At 37.8% G+C, this 24418-nt stretch overlaps 2 protein-coding genes across 2 annotated transcripts in view; one reads left to right on the top strand and one right to left on the bottom strand.

The window, feature by feature from the left end:
* The window catches only part of LOC129236407 (neuropeptide SIFamide receptor), a 97918-nt gene that overhangs the window by 7913 nt on the left and 65587 nt on the right, over window positions 1-24418 (bottom strand). The window contains exon 3 of the mRNA XM_054870783.1: window positions 22506-22605. Coding sequence (XP_054726758.1) covers window positions 22506-22605 — 100 coding nt within the window. The remainder of the gene's footprint in view (window positions 1-22505; window positions 22606-24418) is intronic.
* Window positions 6948-7890, top strand: LOC129236408 (uncharacterized). The gene is made up of 3 exons (XM_054870784.1): window positions 6948-7046; window positions 7134-7243; window positions 7559-7890. Exons 1-3 carry the CDS (start codon window positions 7035-7037, stop codon window positions 7695-7697), a joined length of 261 nt encoding a protein of 86 aa, XP_054726759.1. The 5' UTR covers window positions 6948-7034; the 3' UTR covers window positions 7698-7890.

Raw genomic sequence — 24418 nt, 5'->3', positions numbered from 1 at the left:
CGTTGGGCCCTGTGATTACAACCACCATAATAAAGCATTTGGCTACTCTGCACGAGTTCAACTCCGACCAACGACCTCTGTGGGTAGACCTAATGAAGTCCTCAATCTAGGGTTGAATCGATGCGGAATTGACACCTAGAAAGGGAATTGACACCTAGTGGCATACTTGCAGAGCTTTCATTTGCCAATTTATCAGCTAACTCCTTCCCTGCAATACCACAATGTCCAGGCACCCAAATAAGGCTAACTTTGTTGTGTTTTGCAACTCTGTTCGGTTTTGTCTTACATATATAGAGGTATTCAAAATCATTTTTTGAAAATTTAGTACTTTGAAAATTTATCTTTACTTTAGTTGAAGCAATAATGTCAAAAGGGAGAAATTACACCCCAGCTCTACGAAAAGCAGTCATAGAGTTGCAGAAGACCGAATTATCCCAGAGTGCTATTTCAACACAGTTAAAAGTTTCATAAACAATGGATTTTAATGCTTTGAAATATGTTTCTGAGTGTCAAATAGCACAAAACGTTCTCAGAATAAAGAAAGCGCGAAAGGCTATTCCAGATTGATAGGGTGATGGTTAGATTGCCAAAACAGGAACCCATTGAGAAATTTTTGGTCACTTGGAAAAGCCAATAACGAAAAGAACAGTTGCGCTTCGATTGGCAAAAGCAGGGCTTCGCGGTCGACTGGCACGAAAGAAGCCATTGGTAACAGCATCACAACGACAGCGCTGAATTGAGTTTGCTTAACTCAAAATCAGTGGCCTTATATTTTATTTATTATTTCTCACATAGAGTTGGTCTAGATGGTAGGGCGTACATGCGGCCAAAATGTGCAGCATTCGACACCAAGTTCTTCTCCCCAATCAATAAGCACGGGGGAGGCTCAATAATGGTGAGGGGTAACTTTTCGCGGAACAGTGTCGGGCCAATTCATCGTATTGAAGGTAATATGGATGCGAGCAAGTACAGATACAGGGTGGCTGATGAAAGCCGCTACCAAAAAAAAATTGAATAACTTTTTTTCTTTTTAAGTTATCTGTTCCATTTTTATTTTAATTTGCAGATTGATCTTTAAAATTTATTAAAATGGATAACTGGGACACGCAAACAAGAATTTGGATAGTCCGCCGCTATCACGCACTGGAGTCCGTAGTTTTGGTACAGAGAGAGTACAGGCGGATGTTTGGCGGCGATCCCCCGAGCAGATGGATCATAATGAGACTGGTGAATAATTTTGCTGAGCAAGGAACAGTCGCAAGAAGGCCTTATCATCGAAACCCACCAGTTCGGACGGAGGAAACGATCGCTGCTGTAGCTGCAGCTATACAAAGCAATCCAAGGGTTTCAACAAGAAGCTTATCTGCTCAACTTGGTGTCAGCCGACAGTCTTTGCAAACAATAATGCACAAAGATTTAGACTTATTTCCCTACAAAATTCAAATGGTTAACAAACTGAATGCAGCAGACTTGCCGATTCGCTTGGAATTTTGCCAGAAGATCCTGCAAATGGTGGAAGAAGACCAAAACATGTTAAACTGCCTTTTCATGGCTGATGAGGCCCATTTCGATATAAACGGCAATGTGAACAAACAAAATTGTCGAATATGGAGCACTTCTAACCCACAGATACTCCACGAGACGGAATTGCATTCTCTTCGCGTGACAGTGTGGTGTGCGGTTTCTTCACGCTGTATTGTCGGGCCTTATTTTTTTGAAGAAAATGGTCACACCGTTACGGTTACTGGAGACCGTTATTTGAAAATGCTGAAAGAATTTTTCTATCCAGAACTACGCCGAAAGAGAATTCCTTTCAACTCTGTGTGGTTTCAACAAGATGGGGCAACGTCTCACATAGCCCAGACTGTTATGACAGAGTTGCGACGAAAATTTCCCAATAAACTGATTTCAAGAAACTCCGAATTTCGTTGGCCCCCCAGGTCGCCTGACCTTACTGCACCTTACTTTTTCTTGTGGGGTTTATGTAAACAAGAAGTTTATAAAACAAAGCCAACAAATTTGGATGAACTAAAACAATCCATTCGGGCAACAATTGCGGCTATTCCTGTCGCAACTCTCAAGGCAGCAATGAACAACTTTTTACTAAGATGCCGCACTTGTGTCAACGAGCATGGGGGCATTTAAATTCAATTATTTTTAAAACTAGTTAAGCTACATTTAATAAAATTTAATGACCTTCAACTTGAAAAAAAAATAAATGAATTCCATACACTAAAAAAAAAGTTATTTGAGTTTCTTAATGTAGCAAAATTCATCAGCCACCCTTCGAAATGTAATGCTTCCTTATACGCACGAAAATTTAACGGTAATTTAGAAATTTCAACAAGACAATGATCCGGAGCACACTGCTCGTGTGGCAAAAAAGTTTTTCGAAGGCAATTCGATCACTGTTCTGGAGTGGGTAATTTCGAGAGCCGACTTAAATCCAATAGAATATTTTTTGAGTGACATAAAAATGCACACAGGAATCCAGTCCTGTTTACCATTGTAGAGGTTTAATAATGTCGATGCGCAGGCGCTGTATAGCAGTAATAAAGCAGGAAAGATTTGCAACAAAATTTTAATGTACAATTTTCCCTTTCACCTGCATTTTTTATGGTTTGGCTATTATAAGGTTGTCATAAAAGTCTTGCGGTATTTTTATTGAATTTTCAATTGTTCATAAAATTGGTTATAATAATGCGGTTTAAGTCAAATATGCGCCGTTTTGTTCGATGACGAGTTCCCAACGAGATGCCAACTTCATAATGCCCCTCTTATAGAAGCTCGCTTCCCTATTGTCAAAAAACTCGGAGAGCCAATTTTCACAGGACTCTCTTGTGGACAACTTCCGACTACCAAGCTCGTTCGCCATGGACAGAAATAGGTGGTAATCACTTGGTGCGAGATCCGGAGTATACGGTGGATACAAAAGAACCTCCCATCCGAGCTCCCGGAGCTTCTGGCGCGTCACCGAAGATGTGTGTGGCCTGGCGTTGTCCTGATGGAAGACAATTCGGCCTCTGTTGATCAAAGATGGCCTCTTATGCATGAGTGCTGCATTCAAGCGGTCCAGTTGTTGGCAGTACAGGTCCGAATTGAGCGTTTGGCCATAGGGGATCAGCTCATAGTGGATGATTCCCTGCCAATCCCACCAAACACACAGAAGAACCTTCCTGGCCGTCAATCCAATCCGTCTGGGCAGCTTCACTGCTTTTCGACCACGACTGTTTGCGCTTCACGTTGTCGTAAGTGACCCAATTTTCATCGCCAGTCACCATCTGCTTCAAAAACGGGTCGATTTTGTTGCGATTCAGAAGCGATTCGCATACATCCATACGGGCAAAAATGTTTTTTTGCGTCAAGTCGTGTGGCACCCATACATCGAGCTTCTTTTTGAATCCAAGCTTCTTCAACTGGTTTATAACGGTTTGATGACTCATGCCCAGCTCTTGGCCGATGCTACGGCTGCTACTATGCCGGTCTCTTTCGATCAATTCAGCGATTTTATCGCAATTTTCGACGACAGGCCTTCCGGACCGTGGCGCATCTTCGATCACCTCTGCACCAGAACCAAATCGTTGAAACCATCGTTGTGCGGTGGAAATGGAAACTGTATCGGGTCCATAAACTGCACAAATTTTATTGGCAGCATGAGATGCATTTTTGCCTTTATCGTAGTAGTACTGTAAAATATGCCGTATTTTCTCTTTATTTTGCTCCATGTTTGTGACGCTCTAACTCACGAACGACTAAAAGCAAACAACAATTAATCAAACACGTGTTAGCACGTGAAAAGAGTTTTCCAAAAAGCTCTAGCGTGAACCGATGCGACGAATACAACTAGAACTACGCGCTTGCCAAAACAAGCTTGCGGAAATACCGCAAGACTTTTCTGACAGCCTTATATATTATAATAATTTTGCCTGGTTCTTAAGAGTCTTTCTTGAAAAATTTTCGAATTGTATTAACTTTTGTGCATGAAGTAAAAAAAAATTATATTTGTCTTAGAAAAAATGACTGGTACAGACTGAAAACAAATATTTATGCGATTTTATAGAAAAAAGTCTGAAATGGAGAAAATTGGGTGACCTTCTTAAGGGGTTAGAGGTAGTCAAAGGTCTGAAAAATTTATGATTTTCAATATTTATTTTTTTGCTACAAAAATAAAAACATAGCATTAATACGACTTTAGCAAAATTTCAAAAAAAAAAATAATTATTGTAAAAGTTATCGCTGTGTGTGTGGAACCCGTTTCCCTTGGAGTCCCTTGCGAAGATCATCACAAGTCCTTGGAGATTCACCTAAAGTCAATCGGCAAGAGAAATTAGTTTTATTAGTAAATAGATAACCTTGTGTCTAATCATCGATCTCATCTGCGCTCAGGAAATATTTTTGAGATTTTCGAGAAAAAAACCGACAATTAATTGTTAAAAAAAAATTGAAATTTTTGAAAAAAAAATGCTTTGATCAGGCATGAGTTTTTTATGTTTTTCAATAGCAGTATAAATTTTATTGAAATCTACCAAGCGGTTGATCACCAGTTCAAAAAACATACTTTTGCGAAAAACGCATTTAAAGTTTTGCCATCGAGCTCCGGATCGCCCGAGCCCCTTTGTTAATTGTCGAATAACTCGAAAAGTATTTGTCGGATTCACTTTAAATATTCACACAATATTTTTAACATATTATGCTTTAAGAAAATGCAAAAAAAAAACCTGTTGTATGTACGTAGTATATACAAGGTGGCGCAAAAGTAATCATACAATTGAGTTTTCGAATAACTTTTTTACTAAATAAAAAAAAAAAATATATTTCGTGTGATGAAAATCTTTATTTTGACATTTACCAAGACTTAGTGTCTGTGTTCTGCAGCTGTTTACTCACAAGTGTCAAATATGATTGACGTACGACGCCAGTTGCAAAAATTATAAGCCTTCCAATTGGCTCATTAACTTGGCGCCACCTTGTACATAAGTTTAGCTACAAGAACAAACTTAAATTTTTCTGATATCTTGAAACACCCTGTATAACAAAATCATACATGGGTAAGACTCCGTCAGAAAATATGAGATTTGCAAGTGGTCTTTCGATTTCTTTGAAACTTTGGGAAATATTAGTTCTAGGTAAGATACATTCGAGCCTAAAAGGATTTTGAAAAATTTTCAAAATTGAGTCATCTACGCCATGTTGAAAATCGGGACCGTGTTTTTTTCAAAAATCAATATTTCTTGAACCGTTGGATGGATTTCAATGCAATTTACAGACAATATAGAAACAAATAAGTAGTTTAAATTAGTATTATGTTAAAAAAAAAATTTCGAATTTTTGACCAAAAAAAAGTCAAAAAAATTTTTTGAATCAATTTTTAGTTGATTTGGCCAGTTTTTTAGATTTTCTGTTATACACGTAACGATTCCTTATGATTTAACCTTTATTTAAAAAAAAAAATTTTATGGTGTCTATAATAGTTCTCGAGATATTGCGATTTTCGTGGAAGCGCGCACGCACGGTTCGCGTACGCACGCACGGTTCGCGTACGCACGCACGGTTCGCGCTGCGTTATGTGTTCCTGTATGAAGTGACTGGAGCAGACTGCTGCAGGCCTGTGCGAGTTTTTCTACTCCCGCGCTGCGTAATCGCGAACTTCACGGTGCGCGCTTCCACTAAAATCGCAATATCTCGAGAACTATTATAGACACCATAAATTTTTTTTTTTCAAAATAAAGGTTAAATCATAAGGAATCGTTACGTGTATAACAGAAAATCTAAAAAACTGGCCAAATCAACTAAAAATTGATTCAAAAAATTTTTTTGACTTTTTTTTGGTCAAAAATTCGAAATTTTTTTTTTAACATAATACTAATTTAAACTACTTATTTGTTTCTATATTGTCTGTAAATTGCATTGAAATCCATCCAACGGTTCAAGAAATATTGATTTTTGAAAAAAACACGGTCCCGATTTTCAACATGGCGTAGATGACTCAATTTTGAAAATTTTTCAAAATCCTTTTAGGCTCGAATGTATCTTACCTAGAACTAATATTTCCCAAAGTTTCAAAGAAATCGAAAGACCACTTGCAAATCTCATATTTTCTGACGGAGTCTTACCCACATATGTAAATAATTTAATTTATAATTTCAGAAGTATCAGCTGACACTGTAGGAATTATAAATTTACTCTCTCTGCTGACCATGAGACTCTGTTGCTTGAAAATATACTTGCATATAAATATACAATACCAAATATACATACATACACGTATGTGCATACTAGTATATGCAAAAACTTAAACTCAAAACATACCTACACATCATACATCACATGGTAAAAAATGCCGAACTACCTTACGAGTACTAACTGCTAGTAGAGCAACTGGGCTAGGAAAGCAACAAGATTTATGAAAATGCTGAACTTGATCTTATTAGCTATCAATAACAGTGAATGAAAATACAGCACAGTCACAGCATTGAAGCAGTTGCTGCATCGATCATCGATAAAAAGTGGCATCGAGCGAGTGTCAGGCCAGTCATTCCTACATATACTAGGCATGTTCACATACAATGTATGTATGTATTTATGTGTGTCGACATATGCACAATCCGCTTGCGCCGTTAGCGCCGGTGCCGCTATCGCTGTCGGTGTTTGAACGAATACCCGTACATTTGGTATTGCCTCAGTTGCCAAGTGCAACTTTTTAAAAGTTTCATTGAATAGTGTCAATCTCGTCGGGTCCCACAGCAAACTAAATGCTTTGCCGTGAATATGCCATCACCTCCACCACTTCTACCACTTCTACTACTCCTATGCTAACAACCAACTTTCTAGTTCTAATCTATTGACCGCGGCCGTCCAGTTTGCCGCATTTAAACTCTAGTCCAGCGCGAAAAATCGTCAAATTAGTATAAAAGCATTTGAGAATTCGGTACAATACAACAGTCAAACAAATCCCTCCGTTGCAATAACAACACTCCTTTCAATACTTTCAGCAAATAGTTTCTATTTTTAAATCCTTTCTAATAAATTCAAAAATGTACAAAATCGTAAGTGTAAAAGGAGACTGTTGCAGATAAGAAAATTTAAAATTTTTCAACTTTTCCACATTCCACATTCCATGTTCCATATTACAGGTGCTTGTCCTCTCAGTGATCGCTTTCGCTTGCGCCGAGCCTGGTGTGGTGGTAGCTCCAGCAGTGCCCGTGTCCCCGATCGTGCATCACGGCGCGCACTCTGTGCACTCGTAAGTACAAATAGTGGTTGCATGCCAGACAAAAAGGCATTGAAATAAGTAAAAAATAATTAAATTGATACTAAATACACTGGCATACATTTTTACATTTTACACATTACATACATCAACCCATGAGGAGTCAATGTCGCATTGAGTCGTATGTGCATTGAGCTTTTATCGTTATTCTTCTTCTTTCTTGTCGTCTACATACTAAACTATTATTGAACATTGAACAAAATTGTATGGCGGCTTTATTTTTATTTTTCTTGTCTGTTTGCTATTTTACGCACTCCTGATTCTTGAGCATTTCGGTTTCTATTGCAGTCACGTAATCCATCATCCCGCTCCAGTAAAGACTGTTGTAACACCAGTTATTGCCAAGCAAGTGGTGCCGATCGTAAAACCGGTTGTGCCTGTAGTTCCAGTCCATCATGCCCATCCGGCCGTTGTTGTGCATCACTGAGTTGCGGCGACGTTGCGCCGGCAGTCGCCCCACGTCCATGACCGATGATGAACGAAAGGACTTCTCAAGTTAATCGAATGCAGCAATGGCTTAAAGCGCTAATATATAGATTACAAGCACCCTCTACCCCATCCTTTCATTTCTATAATACTTTAATACTTTACTACTTACATACTGTATGTATACTTCTTCTCTACCAAATCCCCGAAATTAAATACAAAAAAGCAAAACCAACAATAAATTGTGCAAATCATTTAGTTCGTTGTGTGATAGACAATAAAGTATGGAGTGCGTAAAGTACAGCGAATGAGAAAGAGGCAGAAACAAAGAGGGAGAGCGTGACAGAGAGAGCTTACAAGGATTTAAGCTTACACATTTACATACAAAAATATGTGTAACTATGGAGTTTCGGTAAAACCACTTATGTGACTTTAACAGGTTTTGCTTTAAGCTGAATAAATTCTGTTCTATCTCAGAAAAATTTAGTGTTTTACGCAACTTTTATTAAGATGGTTACTGAAACTAGGGGTATAAATGATTAATTGATTAAATATTTGGAGCAAAGCAAGCAATTTAGTGACTTACATAAAAAAAGTGTAAGTTAACTTATGTAGTTTTATCAAAAGTATACAAATTTACATATATGTATGTTGAAATGTTAGCGATTGCATTACCGTAATCCTGCAAGACCCTTTTTTATGGGATCTAAATACGTCAAAGATTTTGAGTAATACATTTTTGAAAGAAAATTTACAGATGTTACCTTTTTATCATGCAAAAAAGTAGTAAAGGGTGATTTTTTAGCTATTATCTTTTTAAACAGTTGGTTTAAACAGCTGACGCACGTTTCGTGTTTTGTTTCACTGTCAAACAACTTCAGTTTGGTCTATAATTTAACCATGAATCGTCTTACAAACGAACAACGCTTGCAAATCATTGAATTTTTTTATAAAAATGCGTGTTCTGTTAAGAAAGTTTAAAGTCCACTTTTTTATCGAAAAATTGTGTTCAGCGACGAAGCTCATTTTTGGATCAATGGGTACGTAAATAAGCAGAATTGTCGATTTTGGAGTGAAGATCAGCCAGAAGAATTGCAAGAGCTCCCAATGTATCCAGAAAAGGTCACAGTTTGGTGTGGTTTATGGGCTGGAGGTATCATTGGACCGTACTTCTTCAAAGATGCGGCGTATCGTAACGTAACTGTGAATGGTGAGCGCTACCGTGAAATGATATCCAACTTTTTTTGCCCAAAATGCAAGAGCTTGACTTGCATGACATGTGGTTTTAGCTTCAGCAGACGGTGACACATGCCACACAGCACGCGTAACAATGGACTTGTTGAGAGGCGAGTTCGGTAAACATTTTATTTCACGTTCGAGACCTGTCAATTGGCCACCCAGATCGTGCGATATAACACCTTTAGATTATTTTTTGTGGGGCTATGTTAAAGCTCATGTCTATTCAGACAAACCTGCTCCAATTAACGCATTGGAAGACAACATTAAAGCAGTTATATGTGAGATACCGGCCGAAACATTGGAAAGAGTATGCCAAAATTGGACTTAGCGGATGGACCATTTGAAGCGCAGTCGCGGTCAACATTTGCATGAAATAATCTTCAAGCATTAAATTATATGGACTGTACTATCGATTTAAATAAAAAGTTCATGCATTTTTCTGAATTTTACGTGTGTTTTTTGAAAAAATTTCCTATAGCTCTTAAAAAGTCACCCTTTATAAGAATGTAACATTGCGAATTCCAGAATATACAATCCGTTTCACTCGATTAGAGGCAATACATTTTATGTGATAAAATGGTTATAAAAGCAACCGTGTTTGATCTAGTAATCCAAGGTTTTCTGATAATTTAAGCCATGATTTTACTTTGCTCGAAAATGAACATGCATCAGAATATCATTCCATCTAACGGTATTTCGCAGCAGTAAAACTTACACAGCTGTAATATTGTGCTTGATTCATTGGATCACTTGAATAGAGGCACTCAGCTGGCCTACATTATTTGCGCATTGAAGCTGTGAAAAGGAATCGTTTTTAAACCGCCATTATGTTTGGTCGAAAATTTCTTAAATCTAATAAAATGGGAAAGCACAAAGGTTTAACAGATCGGGGAAAAAGACAAATCGCTATCTTAACTTCAGAAAGGCTTTCGAATCGCCAAATTGCCAAAAAGATTAGTCGAAGTCCAAATGATGAGGATCGTTAAGGGGGGGCGGGGGGTAAGGGATAAAAATCGATTTTTTTTTTTGCATGTTATTGTAGTAAAACATTTCAAAAATACCGTGTTAAAATTTTAAGTCAATCCGAGCAAAACTTTTTAAGTTATAGAGCATAAAGCCGAGCCGCCTCAAACATCTGCCGAGACGCAGCAGTTGCGCGCGTAGTCCGTTACAAACTTTAAACGCGGTTTTCTCGAACCTTTTTTTTTAAAGTGCGTAGTCATTGGCATTTGAAAACTACTCAACCGATCCTTTTGAAATTTTGCACACATATTTTACATATAAAAAACCTCCCTCCAACGTTTTTTTTCGCCATTTTTTTTTATATTAAGGGTGTTTTACACCTACAAAATGGCGGCATTTTTTCGTCAAAAATCACTTTTTACTTCAAACGACTACCAAATGGCTGAAAATGAAAATAAATCGTCAAAATAAACGTTGGGGGGAAGTTTAACTCATACTTTAACTAAATTATTCGATTTTTTTGATTTCAGATGATTCTACGCTGAGATATGCTGACTACTGCAAAATGTATTTTTGAAAAGACGTCTACGTAAATGTGCTCTCATTCGCTCATTTTGCAATATTTTTACATGAAAATTTTATCAAATATTCTTGAAATGTTACTTTATAATTTGCAACAACTTTTAATAAACTGACTTGAACCGTTTCGCTACAATAAATTAATGAAAAAAGTGTTTTTTTTTAGCGTTAATCCCTTACCCCCCCCTTAAGTGAAACAAGGTGGCTCCTGTAGTAAGAACTACAAAGGCAGAAATGCGATGGCTTTAACACAGAAGGAAATAAGCAAAATCCTTAGGATTGCAATAAAATCCTGCCCACAGCAAATCCACTGTTCGAAGGGATATTCTAAAAGCGCCACATCTGCAGCACAAAAAAAAACACCTTTGAATAAATTTCGCAAAAACGTTGCCTCGATTTTGCAAGAGACCACGACCATGTGGCTTTGAGTTCTGTTACAAATAGTGATCCTGGTGAATGGAAAAAAGTAGTATTTAATTAGGAATCAATCAGGATTATAGTTGATATTTCCATGTACAAATCCAAGGTTCTCTGATAATTCAGTGAAGGCTGTACTTTGTTCGAAAGTAAACATGCATAGAAATTGCATCAAAAATTCCATCTAACGGTATTTCGCAGCAGTAAAGCTTCAAAACTAAAACGTAGACGGCCGCCATAGCCAAATGAGATGGGTGCGTCACTACCATTCGGGAGTGCGTAGGTTCGAAACTCCGTGCATGAACAACGAATAATAGAAAAAGTTTTTACTCTAAGCGGTCGTCCCTCGGCAGACAATGGCAAACTTCGGCGTGTATTCCTGTCATGAATAGGCTCCTCATAAAAACCATTTGCCGTTTGGAGTCGGCTTAAACCTGTAGTTTCTCTCCATTTGTAGAATAAAATCAAGACGCGCACCACCAATAGAAGGAGGAGCTAGGCCAAACACCTAACAGAAGTGTACGCGCCACTTATTTTTTTATTTATTTAAAACATCAGCAGATGTAATATTGTGCTTGATTTATTGCTCCGCTTGAATAGAGGCACTCACCCAATAAGAAAAAAAAAAGAAAAATACACAAATTTTTTGTTTATGCTGCTACCTCTTTTATAAATTACTCTGTAAATACGTTGATGAATGGATTTGTGCAAATTTTCCGGGTAGCCTGGTGAATTTGCATATCAGTCCTTGTCTTCAAATTGTTGTCTACTCTCATAAACCTTACGAGCAAGCCATCCCAATAGATTTTCAATAATTTTCTGATTAATTTCAGATCTGGGGAATACGGAGACCATTGCTAAAGTTTCAACGTTTTGGGACGCAATCCAAGTTTTGACCACACTTGATGTGTGTACAGGCCCATTATCCTGTTGAAAGAGGCAATTGATAGGTCCAAATGTTTCAAAAATCGCTGGAAAAGATGATCGCAACAGAGTTTTATAGCTGTTCACCGTTATTTTGTAGTCCACGATTTTCAATTCGAACTCGCCATAGTACGATATTGCTCCCCATACCATAACACCATCGGTGTCGATTCAAGCACCTTTCCTCCTTTCTTAAGTCATGGAAATAGTACCTGTATCCATCCGGCTCATCCTGCTTGATTCCTTACTAAGTACTACTTTTTTTCTATTCACCGGGAGCATTATTTGTAACAGAAATGGATTACTAGATCAAATACGGTTGCTTTACTAACCGTTTTCTTCCACAAAAATTATTGCCCATAATCAACTGTATATATAGGGTTTTTCAATAAGGGTGGGTAGATGTTGAAATGGAATAAAACAACAACTGCTGTGTGGCACGTCTGGGTCCATATGGTTCAATATGGGCCACATGTCGTCTAGGTCCATATGGTTCAATATGGGCCATAAGAAATTGGTTATCATCGTTGTGTAGCGCTCGCTGTTGACGGTGACCGCCTCACCAACGTCGTTTTCAAAAAAGTACGGACCAATGACGCCGCCGGCCCAAAATCCACACCAAACGGTAACTTTTTGAGTATGCATTATCACCTGGTGAACCTCGTGTGGATTGGTGTCGTCCCATATACGGCAATTTTGTTTGTTAACACAGCCATTCATCCAAAAATGCGCCTCGTCACTAAAGATGATTTTTCGCCCAAAACTTGGGTTCTCTTCCAAACGATTCGAAGCCCAGTCAGCGAGCAAACGGCGTTGTCTATGGTCATCAACTTTGAGCTCCTGGGTCAGTTGGATCTTGTACGGGTGTAGGCCCAAGTCCCGACGCAAAATTCGTCAAGTTGAAGTCTGCGAAAGGCCAAGTTCTTGTGCACGGCGAGGAATAGACTATAGACTGCCTCGGGTTCTGCTGTACACTTTTTCGGACCGCGGCAATGTTCTCGGCTGATCTTGCGTTCTTTGAACGTACGGGTGTTGGCTGATTATTTACTGACCCGGTCGTCTCAAATTTGGCCACCAAACGTTGAAGAGTCGACTTTGAAGGGCCACCACGTCTACCGAAAAACCGGCGCAATGCGCCCAACGTTTGCGTTAATGAACACTGATTTTGATAATAAAGTTTTATCATTTGAACGTGCTGCTCAATCGTGTAACTTGCCATGATGATTTGGCATAAGCAACTGAATAATAAACAAAAGATTTAACAGATGTCACCAAAACAAAATGGCTGCCACAGGGCGCCAAAATCGACCCGCGCCAATTGAAAAACCAAAGGGAGCTCCCTCTCCAATTTGTGATGTGCGTCTTGATGTTTTTCGACAAAGCTCTTCTTACTTACAAAGTGATACTTTCATTCGGCAGGTTTTTTGTGTAATAAATTTAAATTACGGAGAGAAGACTCAACTTAAAGTATTTTCCAATCTTTCAGGCACATTTTAAATCTAATATTTGAACCAGGAGTTTCCAATTTTATTGACGTCTACTAGTATTTTTAATGCAAAGAGAAATTTAAATAAAGAAGATAAAACATTTCCATATGGCCAAAGCTCGTGCACTTAAGTGAATACCATTTAAAAAATGTATTAAGGGGTTAGGGGTAGTCAGAATTTTCAAAAAATCGATTTTTTGACGTGATAACGTCTTATAATTCGATTTAACAGGCTGCACGCACGAAAAAATGTGTCGTTACCTTGCTCATGCGTCGTTACCTTGCTTGAACAGGATGTTATGTTATGATATGTTATGTTATGTTATGTTATGTTATGTTATGTTATGTTATGTTATGTTATGTTATGTTATGTTATGTTATGTTATGTTATGTTATGTTATATGTTATGTTATGTTATGTTATGATATGTTATGTTATGTTATGTTATGTTATGTTATGTTATGTTATGTTATGTTATGTTATGTTATGTTATGTTATGTTATGTTATGTTATGTTATGTTATGTTATGTTCTGTTATGTTATGTTATGTTATGTTATGTTATGTTATGTTATGTTATGTTATGTTATGTTATGTTATGTTATGTTATGTTATGTTATGTTATGTTATGTTATGTTATGTTATGTTATGTTATGTTATGTTATGTTATGTTATGTTATGTTATGTTATGTTATGTTATGTTATGTTATGTTATGTTATGTTATGTTATGTTATGTTATGTTATGTTATGTTATGTTATGTTATGTTATGTTATGTTATGTTATATTATGTGATGTTATGTTGTTATGTTATGTTATGTTATGTTATGTTATGTTATGTTATGTTATGTTATGTTATGTTATGTTATGTTAAAGTATATTATGTTATGTTAATGTTAACTCATTCTCTATATCCATACAAAATATAATATCTATCAAACAAATAAAATTAAAATTTTCTTTTGAAAAATGCAACCATTCAATTAGTATTTTCTTATGACGTTATCACGTTAAACTATCGTCAGTAAACCGACTTTACAGACAACCTCTTTTTTTTTTGCATTTTCTTAAAGTATAATGTTTTAAAAATATTGTGTAAAAATTTGAAGTGAATCCGACAAATACTTTTCAAGTTATTCAACAATTAACAAAGGGCGCTCGGCCGCTCCGGAGCCGATAGCAAAACTTTAAATGCGTTTTTCTCAAAACTATGTTTTTCAAACTGGTGAACACTGTAACTTAAAAACCGCTACGTAGATTTCAATAAAATTTATACAGCTTTTGAAAAACATAAAAAACTTGTGCCTGATCGAAGGATTTTTTTTTTTTCAAAAATTTCGATTTTTTTTTAACAATTAACTTTTGGTTTTTTTTTCTAAAATCTGGAAAAAATTTTCTGAGGCCGCCATTTTGTTCATTTTGAAAAAAAAAAGCTTCGATCAGGCACAAGATTATCTATTAATAAAACTAATTTTTCTTGTCCGATTGGTTTTAGATGAATCTGCAAGGACTTGTGATGTTCACCGCAAGGGACTTCTGGAGAAACGGGCTTCACACAAACAGCGATAACTTTTGCAATTATTAATCTTTTTTTTTTGAAATTTTGGTGAAGTCAAGTTAAAACATGATGTTTTTATGCTATGTTTTTATTTTTGTTAAATAAATTAATTAAGTAGCAAAAAAAAAATTCGTGAAAATCATCATTTTTTCGGGCCTCTGACTACCCCTAACCCCTTAATCTATGATATTGGATGCATGGCCTTATGCTCTACTGGGCAAAGAGGATAACAGGAAGTAAGTTCCTGCTTTAAGAATTGTCTGGTTGTCTTGTTTTGAGCTAAATCTAAATCTAATATCTTAGTTTTCAGCAATTTTTCCACATTATTTGATTTTAGTTTTTCACAAAATGCTAAATTTTTTTACTTAATTTGAGCAAGTTGTATCCCGGATTTATATTAAATATACATCCGGGATCAACAAACACAGCCCATATTGGCATCCTTAACAAATATTAGCATGAACTCATAAAAAGCCAACAGCGTAGAAGGATTACGATGTGATTGCGCCAGCTGATGGTTAGCGAATTTCAAATACATAATAACTCATAGTTTGCGTACTATTTTGACTATTAAGAAAACTAGTTTCGTTGCACCGTTGTGCATAAAGTCTTAATTAAATTCCATCAAATTTTAAAGCGTTTATGATTGAGGAATAAACAAAACTTCAATGACGTCTGAAGACTATTACCTTTAAAAAGTCAGTTAAGCTTCTTTTGTTAGAAAAGTGTTTAGCTCAAAATATGGCGGAATTTCCATAAATTTAAATTAATATTGGACCAAACTGTTTGAAATCGCCTATCTTAGTATGATTGCTAGACGTTGGGTTACCAAAACAAAAATTGTTTTTAAAACTTCTGTAAAATAATCAAATCACAAACATATAAAAGCGATAAGAGAAGCGACTTTTTGGTTAAGTAGATTTTCCATCTTTCACTGCCTATCAAAATACACTCTAATAGCCAAGTTAAAGTCGTTAAAGAATCTGGCTGCGAACTAGGCCGCGTGGATAGTATATGGTCCGCACTCGAAGTGTAGCCAATTTCAGACCGCTCGCGCAGCAGTCTGCACTGGCATCAGCTGTCTGTTAGTTGGCCAAATGATAGTCCAGAGTATTGCTTACAAGCGCGTGGAAGCATTTGGATCAGTATTGGATTTCAAACGTAATAGTGTGGTTGCATTATATTTGGCTGGAAAATCACAACCAGCGATTGTTCCTGAGCTCGACCACCTTAAAGCAAATGGTGGCATCGCGAAATGTCATGGAGGTAGTCATCGAAAGACTGCAACGTCACGCGAAATGGTTCAAAAAGTGAAGAAGCGACTTGAGCGAAATCACCGACGAAGTGCCAATCAAATGGCGAAAGAACTGAAAATAACTGACCGTAGGTAACATCCGCTGCATATTGAAAAATTATCTGAAAGGCAAGCTTTACAAGATCCAAAAGTCGTATGATCTCACACCAAAGCAGCAACAAGTCAGACTTGAGAGAGCGAAGGAGTTGTTTCGCTTGGTCGAAAGCGGTAAATTTTCGAACATTGTGCTTTCTGACGAGAAAATATTTTAAGTTGAGTAATTCGTAAACTCCCAAAACAATAGGGTTTATTTGACCTACCGTTCATACAAGAATTTAAGTCATCGTTTAGCCAACAGGAGGCAGCACCCGCCACAAGGAATAGTTTGGGCCGCAGGTGGGCGCTCTCCCATCGCTTTCATCGAGTCTGGCTTCAAGGTAAATGCGAAATATTATCGGGAAAGTATTCTGGAGGCTGCTTTGAAGCTGTGGGCAGGCAAACATTTCGGCGGCAGACCATATGGACGTTTCAATAGGGCTCGGCACCGTCTCACAAAGCTCGAGTGCACCAAGAATGGCTAAGAAAAACCGTTCCGAACTTCATAACGTCCACACAATGACTCTCAAATTCACCAGATACGAATCCGATGGATTACTCTCTTTGGACCATTTTGGAGAGTAAGGCCGGGGAAAAAAGATTCACCAGTCTCGAGGCGCTGAAAAAAGCCATTGTCCGCGAGTGGGCCAAAATGTGTGCAAGTCACATTCAAGCAGCTTGCGATTCATTTTTGGACTATCTCAAGGCCATAATCAAGGCAAAAGGTGCTCATATCGAGCAAAAGTAAATTGATTTTTAATTTTGTAGTCTTAATTTAGAAACTGATCAATGAAAAAAGATTTAATTTTATAATCTCATTACAATCTCTTTTGACGCAGCTACAGCAATGAGAAGGTGGCGGAAAGCATCGAGCATAAGCTCTGCCAGTGGCATCACTAGCGCACATTTAGAATTTTCAGCGTTTCATTAGACGAAAAAAAAAACGTAATGGCTTCACATGGGGAAGAAAAAGTTCACCCACTTGGCATCGCTATGGCCCATATGACCTAACTGTGAACTCCCTCTCTCTGCACTCTGCGCCTAATAAAGACGATTAGATGTCGTTGCTCCCTGCATTTTGTATTTAAAATTTTATAGCGAAAAAGAGGAACTTTACATATGCAAATTATGTAGGGATTTCATTAAAAACTTGTATCAACGTACATACATATGTACATATGTATTTAGCTTAATTCGCGTTTATCTAATTTATTAATTGTGCTAATGAAGTTGGCTTTCTTCAAAATACACCGCACGCAAAAATCATAAGACCAACTGAATTTCTTATATTTTTGTTATCAGTTTAGGTTGAACAATTTATGTTTTTCATATTTAAACTTTAAATGATAATGGTTCTAAAAATATTCTGAAATAAGCGCACGTTTCTCGAAAATTAAATGAATTATTAAGAAAAAATATTTAGACGGAAAAATAATACCCAATGTATATTTAAAATAAACAAATAGAATCGAATATAATAAACTAACCCCAATATAATTTGGAGTTTAGTAATTTTTGTTTGATCCCTCTTTCATTACACCTTGTTGAAGTCGTCGAGGCATCGATTTGATTGGGTTTTTTATAGTATTAGTTCGAGGAAAAAGGAAAGAATTCATTATTTCTGCGTAACATTTTTGCGTAAATGGTTTAAAACTGTTTTATGACCGATCTTTAGCTCTTGAGCGATGCTACGCCTACTAACATGTGTATCGAAATTTCTCTTTGTTGACTCCCACTATTAACACCCTGTAACTCATAACTGAATGGAACAAACAAAAAACAGCAAATGAATTTTTTTAGTCTGAAGTGTCAAGTTGACAACGAGCATAGAATTTAAATTGTTTGATTTATACTTTACAAGATATCGATCACTACAGCCATCTACGGAAAAAATAATGGATTTATTTTTCCCTAAACTAATATTTTGATCAGCTTTTTTTCACTTTTAAAGCTTTTAGCATTTTTGAAAACCGATTGAGAAAGTATTGCCCATACATTTTCCATTGGGTTAAGGTCAGAGCTGCAAGCAGGCCTTCTAAAATTGATATTTTTTCGCTGCCAAAAACTCTTTTGTTGCTTTGGTAGCATGAACGGCTCCGTTGTCATGCTAGAAAATCCACTCTTCATCGAAATAATCATCAAAAAAAGTAATAAGTAATTCGTATAGTGGTTCTATGTACTTCACACTATTCATTTTATGAAACTTATAGGCGTTTTGCCTTAGACATTAACGGCTGACCAAACCATGACAAAACCGCCTTGGAAATTGCGAGCCATTCTCGCCTCCTTTTTCTTTCGTTTATCATGGCAGTACATTTGGGAACCATCTGACCCGTCCAGATTAAATTGTTTTTCATTTCATCAAATTTGGTACTTTTCTGTAAATGTCAAACTGGCCTGTTTTCTTTTTTTGGTTTTCTACCACTTTTCTTGGTAAATCCGTACTTTTCTTTTAAATGGAAGTAATGCAAAATCACAGTTTTATTTATGTTTAATTTTGAAGCAATCTCTCGCATTATAAGGCCTCTCTCTCAACCTCGAAATTATAGCTGTCAACAGTGACGTGGGTGCCGATACATAAGTGCGCCGACTTGATGACAGGAGGTACTTCGTTTTGTCCTCGTTCACCACCAGACCCATTCGCTTTGCCTCTTTATCCAGTTTGGAGAAGGCAGAACTAACAGCGCGGTTGTTAAGGCCGATGATGTCAATATCATCGGCATACGCCAACAATTGTACGCTCTTATAAAATATTGTGCCTGAGCGATTAAGTTCTGCGGCTCGTACGATGCTCTCCAACATCAGGTTAAAGAAATCACACGACAGCGAGTCACCCTGTCTAAAACCTCGTTTGGTATCAAACGGCTCGGAGAGGTCCTTCCCAATTCTTATGGCGCTGCTGGTGTTGAGCAACGTCATCTTGCATAGCCGTATTAGTTTTGCGGGTATACCAAATTCAGACATCGCGGCATACAGGAAACTCCTTTTCGTACCGTCGAAAGCAGCTTTGAAGACGACGAAAAGATGGTATGTGTCGATTCTCCTTTCATGGGTCTTTTCCAAGATTTGGCGTATTGTGAATATTTGGTCAACGGTAGACTTTCCAGGTCTGAAGCCAATCAGTTGGTTGACGGTGGGCTTCAGCCTTTCACACAATACGCTCGCTAGAACCTTATAGGCGATATTTAGAAGACTAGTCCATCGGCCGCCGTAGCCGAATGGGTTGGTGCGTGATTACCATTCGGAATTCACAGAGAGAATGTTAGTTCGAATCTCGGTGAAACACTAAAATTAAGAAAAACATTTTTCTAATAGCGGTCACCCCTCGGCAGGCAATGACAAACCTCCGAGTGTATTTCTGTCATGAAAAAGCTCCTCATAAAAATATCTGCCGTTCGGAGTCGGCTTGAAACTGTAGGTCCCTCCATTTGTGGAACAACATCAAGACGCATACCACAAATAGGAGGAGGAGCTCATCCGTACACCCTGTACGCGCCAATTATATAATATATATATAGGGCCCGCCATCTATCGTTACGGATTTGAACTAGGTATTATTTGAAGAATGGTAAAACTTAGCTGTCATCTGATTTGACAGAAAATTAGTTTTATTCTTCCGCTGAACGAAAATGGGAAATATTGCGACATTACTGTGAAAATCATGGTGATGTTGCAGAATGTGTACGAAAATTACGTACGGCAATGGGAAGAAGAAAAGCACCGAATGAAGCGTATGTGCGTTACTTTGCGAAAAAAGTAAGAGAAACTGGGTTGCTTATTGACAAACCAACGCGTGACCGACCAAAAACCGTGCGTACACCCGAAAATATTGCTGCTATGGCCGAGAGTGTTCGTGAATCACCAGGAACATCAGTTCACCGTCGTTCTCAACAATTGGACATTTCGGAGACATCATTGAGACGAATTTTGCGTAAAGACCTTGCTTTGACGCCGTATGGGATGGTGCATGGCTAGCCGAGGCAGCCATACGAATGAAGTTGTGTTCCATCATTAACCGGAAGGATTGTACTTCAAAATAAAAAAAACAGTTTGGAAAAATATTGAGTAGTTTCTTTTTTATAGCATGTTTAATTCCGTAAAGTTATATGGCGGACCCTGTATATACAGGGTGGCTGATGAAAGCCACTACCAAAAAAAAATTGAATAACTTTTTTTCTTTTTAAGTTATCTGTTCCATTTTTGTTTTAATTTGCAGATTGATCTTTAAAATTTATGAAAATGGATAACTGGGACACGCAAACAAGAATTTGGATAGTCCGCCGCTATCACGCACTGGAGTCCGTAGTTTTGGTACAGAGAGAGTACAGGCGGATGTTTGGCGGCGATCCCCCGAGCAGATGGACCATAATGAGACTGGTGAATAATTTTGCTGAGCAAGGAACAGTCGAAAGAAGGCCTTATCATCGAAACCCACCAGTTCGCACGGAGGAAACGATCGCTGCTGTAGCTGCAGCTATACAAAGCAATCCAAGGGTTTCAACAAGAAGCTTATCTGCTCAACTTGGTGTCAGCCGACAGTCTTTGCAAACAATAATGCACAAAGATTTAGACTTATTTCCCTACAAAATTCAAATGGTTAACAAACTGAATGCAGCAGACTTGCCGATTCGCTTGGAATTTTGCCAGAAGATCCTGCAAATGGTGGAAGAAGACCAAAACATGTTAAACTGCCTTTTCATGTCTGATGAGACCCATTTCGATTTAAACGGCAATGTGAACAAACAAAATTGTCGAACATGGAGTACTTCTAACCCACAGATACTCCACGAGACGGAATTGCATCCGCTTCGCGTGACAGTGCGGTGTGCGGTTTCTTCACGCTGTATTGTCGGGCCTTATTTTTTTGAAGAAAATGGTCACACCGTTACGGTTACTGGAGACCGTTATTTGAAAATGCTGAAAGAATTTTTCTATCCAGAACTACGCCGAAAGAGAATTCCTTTCAACTCTGTGTGGTTTCAACAAGATGGGGCAACGTCTCACATAGCCCAGACTGTTATGACAGAGTTGCGACGAAAAATTCCCAATAAACTGATTTCAAGAAACTCCGAATTTCGTTGGCCCCCCAGGTCGCCTGACCTTACTGCACCTGACTTTTTCTTGTGGGGTTTATGTAAACAAGAAGTTTATAAAACAAAGCCAACAAATTTGGATGAACTAAAACAATCCACTCGGGCAACAATTGCGGCTATTCCTGTCGCAACTCTCAAAGCAGCAATGAACAACTTTTTACTAAGATGCCGCACTTGTGTCAAAGAGCATGGGGGGCATTTAAATTCAATTGTTTTTAAAACTAGTTAAGCTACATTTAATAAAATTTAATGGCCTTCAACTTGAAAAAAAAAATAAATGAATTCCATACACTAAAAAAAAAGTTATTTGAGTTTCTTAATGTAGCAAAATTCATCAGCCACCCTGTATATAATTCAGCGGTAGTTGGCACAGATTGCAGGATCACCCTTCTTATGGATTGGGCAGAGTACACTTAAATTCCAATCGGCAGGCATGCTTTCATCCGACCATATTTTGCATTGAAGCTGATGCATGTACCTTACCAGCTCCTCGCCGCCATGTTTGAATAGCTCAGCCGGCAGTCCGTCGGCGCCCGCGGCTTTGTTGTTCTTTAGCCGCGTTATCGCTATTCTCACCTCGTCATGGACGGATAGCGGACCGACAATTCCGTCGTCAACGATTGGGGTATCGGAATCTTCACATTCTCTCTGACATGCGCAGCTATAACTGTTTAACAGGTTCGAGAAGTGTTCCCTCCACCACTTAAGTATGCTCTGGATGTCAGTTACCAGATCACCGTCTTTGTTCTTGCCGGAAAACGCCCCGGTCTTGAAACCTTCTGTAAGCCGCCGAACTTTTTGGTAGAATTTTCGGGCGTTGTTCGTATTGGCCAGCATCTCAAGCTCCTCGCACTCACGCGGTTTAGATACCATCATAATCATCCAGGTCTTATAATCTTTTTGTGCGCTGTACATTTTGGCTGTGAACCAGAATAATTACCATATAATTAACCGCTGTGGACTCAGTAATGCTTGTTAGCCTTTTTTGTATCGTTTTTTCTTTATTTCTGCGTAGGTTAGGAGCAAAACAAAAATGCTGTTGAAATTGAAATTTCACTTACATACTAACAATCAAGGGCAACAATGCTAATTTACATGTTAGACGAAAAAACTAAATTAAGGATTTCTAATGGGCTAAGAGTATGGGTAAATGTTCCACTTACCTATCTAACGATACAGCAATTAGACTATAGACAGATGCAGCGACGGATACGCCTTGTATATATGGCACTGTCTTACACATCAGCCAACCCAACATCCAGGCTAAAAGAAGAACATTAAAACAAAAGCAATTAATTAGAGTAACGGACAATGAGACAGACAATTAACATAATGGGCACGCTGACACACACATATACTTGTATATACATATGTATATACACACACATAGAAAACTTTCGGCTTTTTTTCTCTCTAGTTAGAGAATAGTTTTAATTATATGAATTTGATTTTAATGCTTCTAATCAACGCATGCCGATTGTTAAAAAAATATATAAACTTTTGTCTGAATACATTTTTATGTGACTTTTCCAAGTATTTAATGTAATATAAACGCAAACAAGTAGATTAGTATCTGCTCATCTGGTGACACAATTTATTTAGCAAATTAGTAAAATGTGTTCTGCAGATGGTAGTGGGAAAATATATTTTATGCCGATGTTGCAAGTCATTTGGGAGTATCACCCAAAGAAAAAGTGAAAATACATATCTAAAATATTGTATAAACACTTGTAATCTCCCGGTTTGGCCTTCAGCTATAGTGAAAAGCGAAATGGAGTGAAAAACATCGGCTACCACGTCACCGGGTACTCAGCAGCAAAAATCTGCTCGTTCATTTCACACGTATTCCTCCACTCTCAGTCTCAATCTATGATGAAAAGGTTTCGAAGGTGAGCTCTTTAACGTACCGTTTTTCGGCTCTGAGCGATTTTGACAGGAGCAGCTGATGGGCTGACGTCCCTTGGGGTGTTTAAAAAAAAACAAAAAAACTCGAGACACTTCAACCAATGGCACTTCGTTGCGCTACATAAAAAGAAATTAGCGCAGTTTTCGCTCATGTTGCTTAGTTATTATCTGGACAATGACTGAAGGGACGAGTGGGTGAAATGATCGTGCAGAATTCGGCTGCCGAATCCCCAAGTGATGTGGTAGCCAAAGTTCTCCTCACAAAGTTAAAGAGTAAACCTTGAAATCTATCATACTTGGCCCCAATCAGTTGTTGTTCGGACGGCAGGAAAGCAACATGAGCTATGGCTGTCTTGATTTTTTTTCGTATACAACTTACACAATCTTATTCTTGATTCTTCCAAATTTGCTGAGAGCCGGTCAACGGTCTGATATTGGCCACACCTTTTGAATTTTTTCACCATGATTTCATGCTACCTACACAAAGCACTGGTGAAGTTTTTCACCATATCTCATTTATAGTAATATTGAAATTATAACTAAATTATTGCACAATATAAGCATAGAAGCTATGTCAACTTCGGCCCAAGGGGTTATATACAGAAGGTTAGAAGGTCGAAAAAAGCGAATTTTCCAGAATTTTTTCTGAGAAAACTTTTAAATTTACTGATCTAAAAATTTGTGCTTAGTATTAGTTTGGAAAGGAGCTACAGCTGATCTCCGGGAGCTCCTCTCAAACAAGACGTTTTGCGGTGACCACTAAATCTCTGAACTGGATCCTCTGAATTTAAAAAAAACCAAACAGATTTTAAAGTAAAAGTAATGTTAAATCTAGTAATTAATCGAAGGAATAAGCAAAATAAATTAATTTGGCGCCACCTTGTATATACGGTTTCTTTTTTATATGGAGTTATTCCCGCCAATGTCCCAAGTGTCAGTTGCTACTGCATCACTAAGCATTTAATTAGCGAATAGTCTAACCAAGCACTTTTCTAGGCCAATATATTGCAAGGCGAGAAAAGTTTAATTGATACTCCTGAAACTTCAACGTATGCCGCTTATATGTATGTATCAGCGGCGCTCTTAGAACCACACCCTCTGATGTTCCGATTACACTGTGGAACAAATTCAGGTTAGCAAAAGTTAGGTCCATTCTGAGAGTGGCGGGTGA

The sequence above is a fragment of the Anastrepha obliqua genome, chromosome 1, assembly GCF_027943255.1.
Source record: "Anastrepha obliqua isolate idAnaObli1 chromosome 1, idAnaObli1_1.0, whole genome shotgun sequence".
Classification (NCBI taxonomy): domain Eukaryota; kingdom Metazoa; phylum Arthropoda; class Insecta; order Diptera; family Tephritidae; genus Anastrepha; species Anastrepha obliqua.
This window is presented reverse-complemented; position numbering and strand designations above follow the sequence as displayed.

Bases quoted from the DNA above. Each gene is read 5' to 3' on its own strand.
- LOC129236408 (XM_054870784.1), top strand. The intron at 7,244-7,558 runs GTAAGTACAAAT...TTTCTATTGCAG, and splicing joins GGCGCGCACTCTGTGCACTC to TCACGTAATCCATCATCCCG.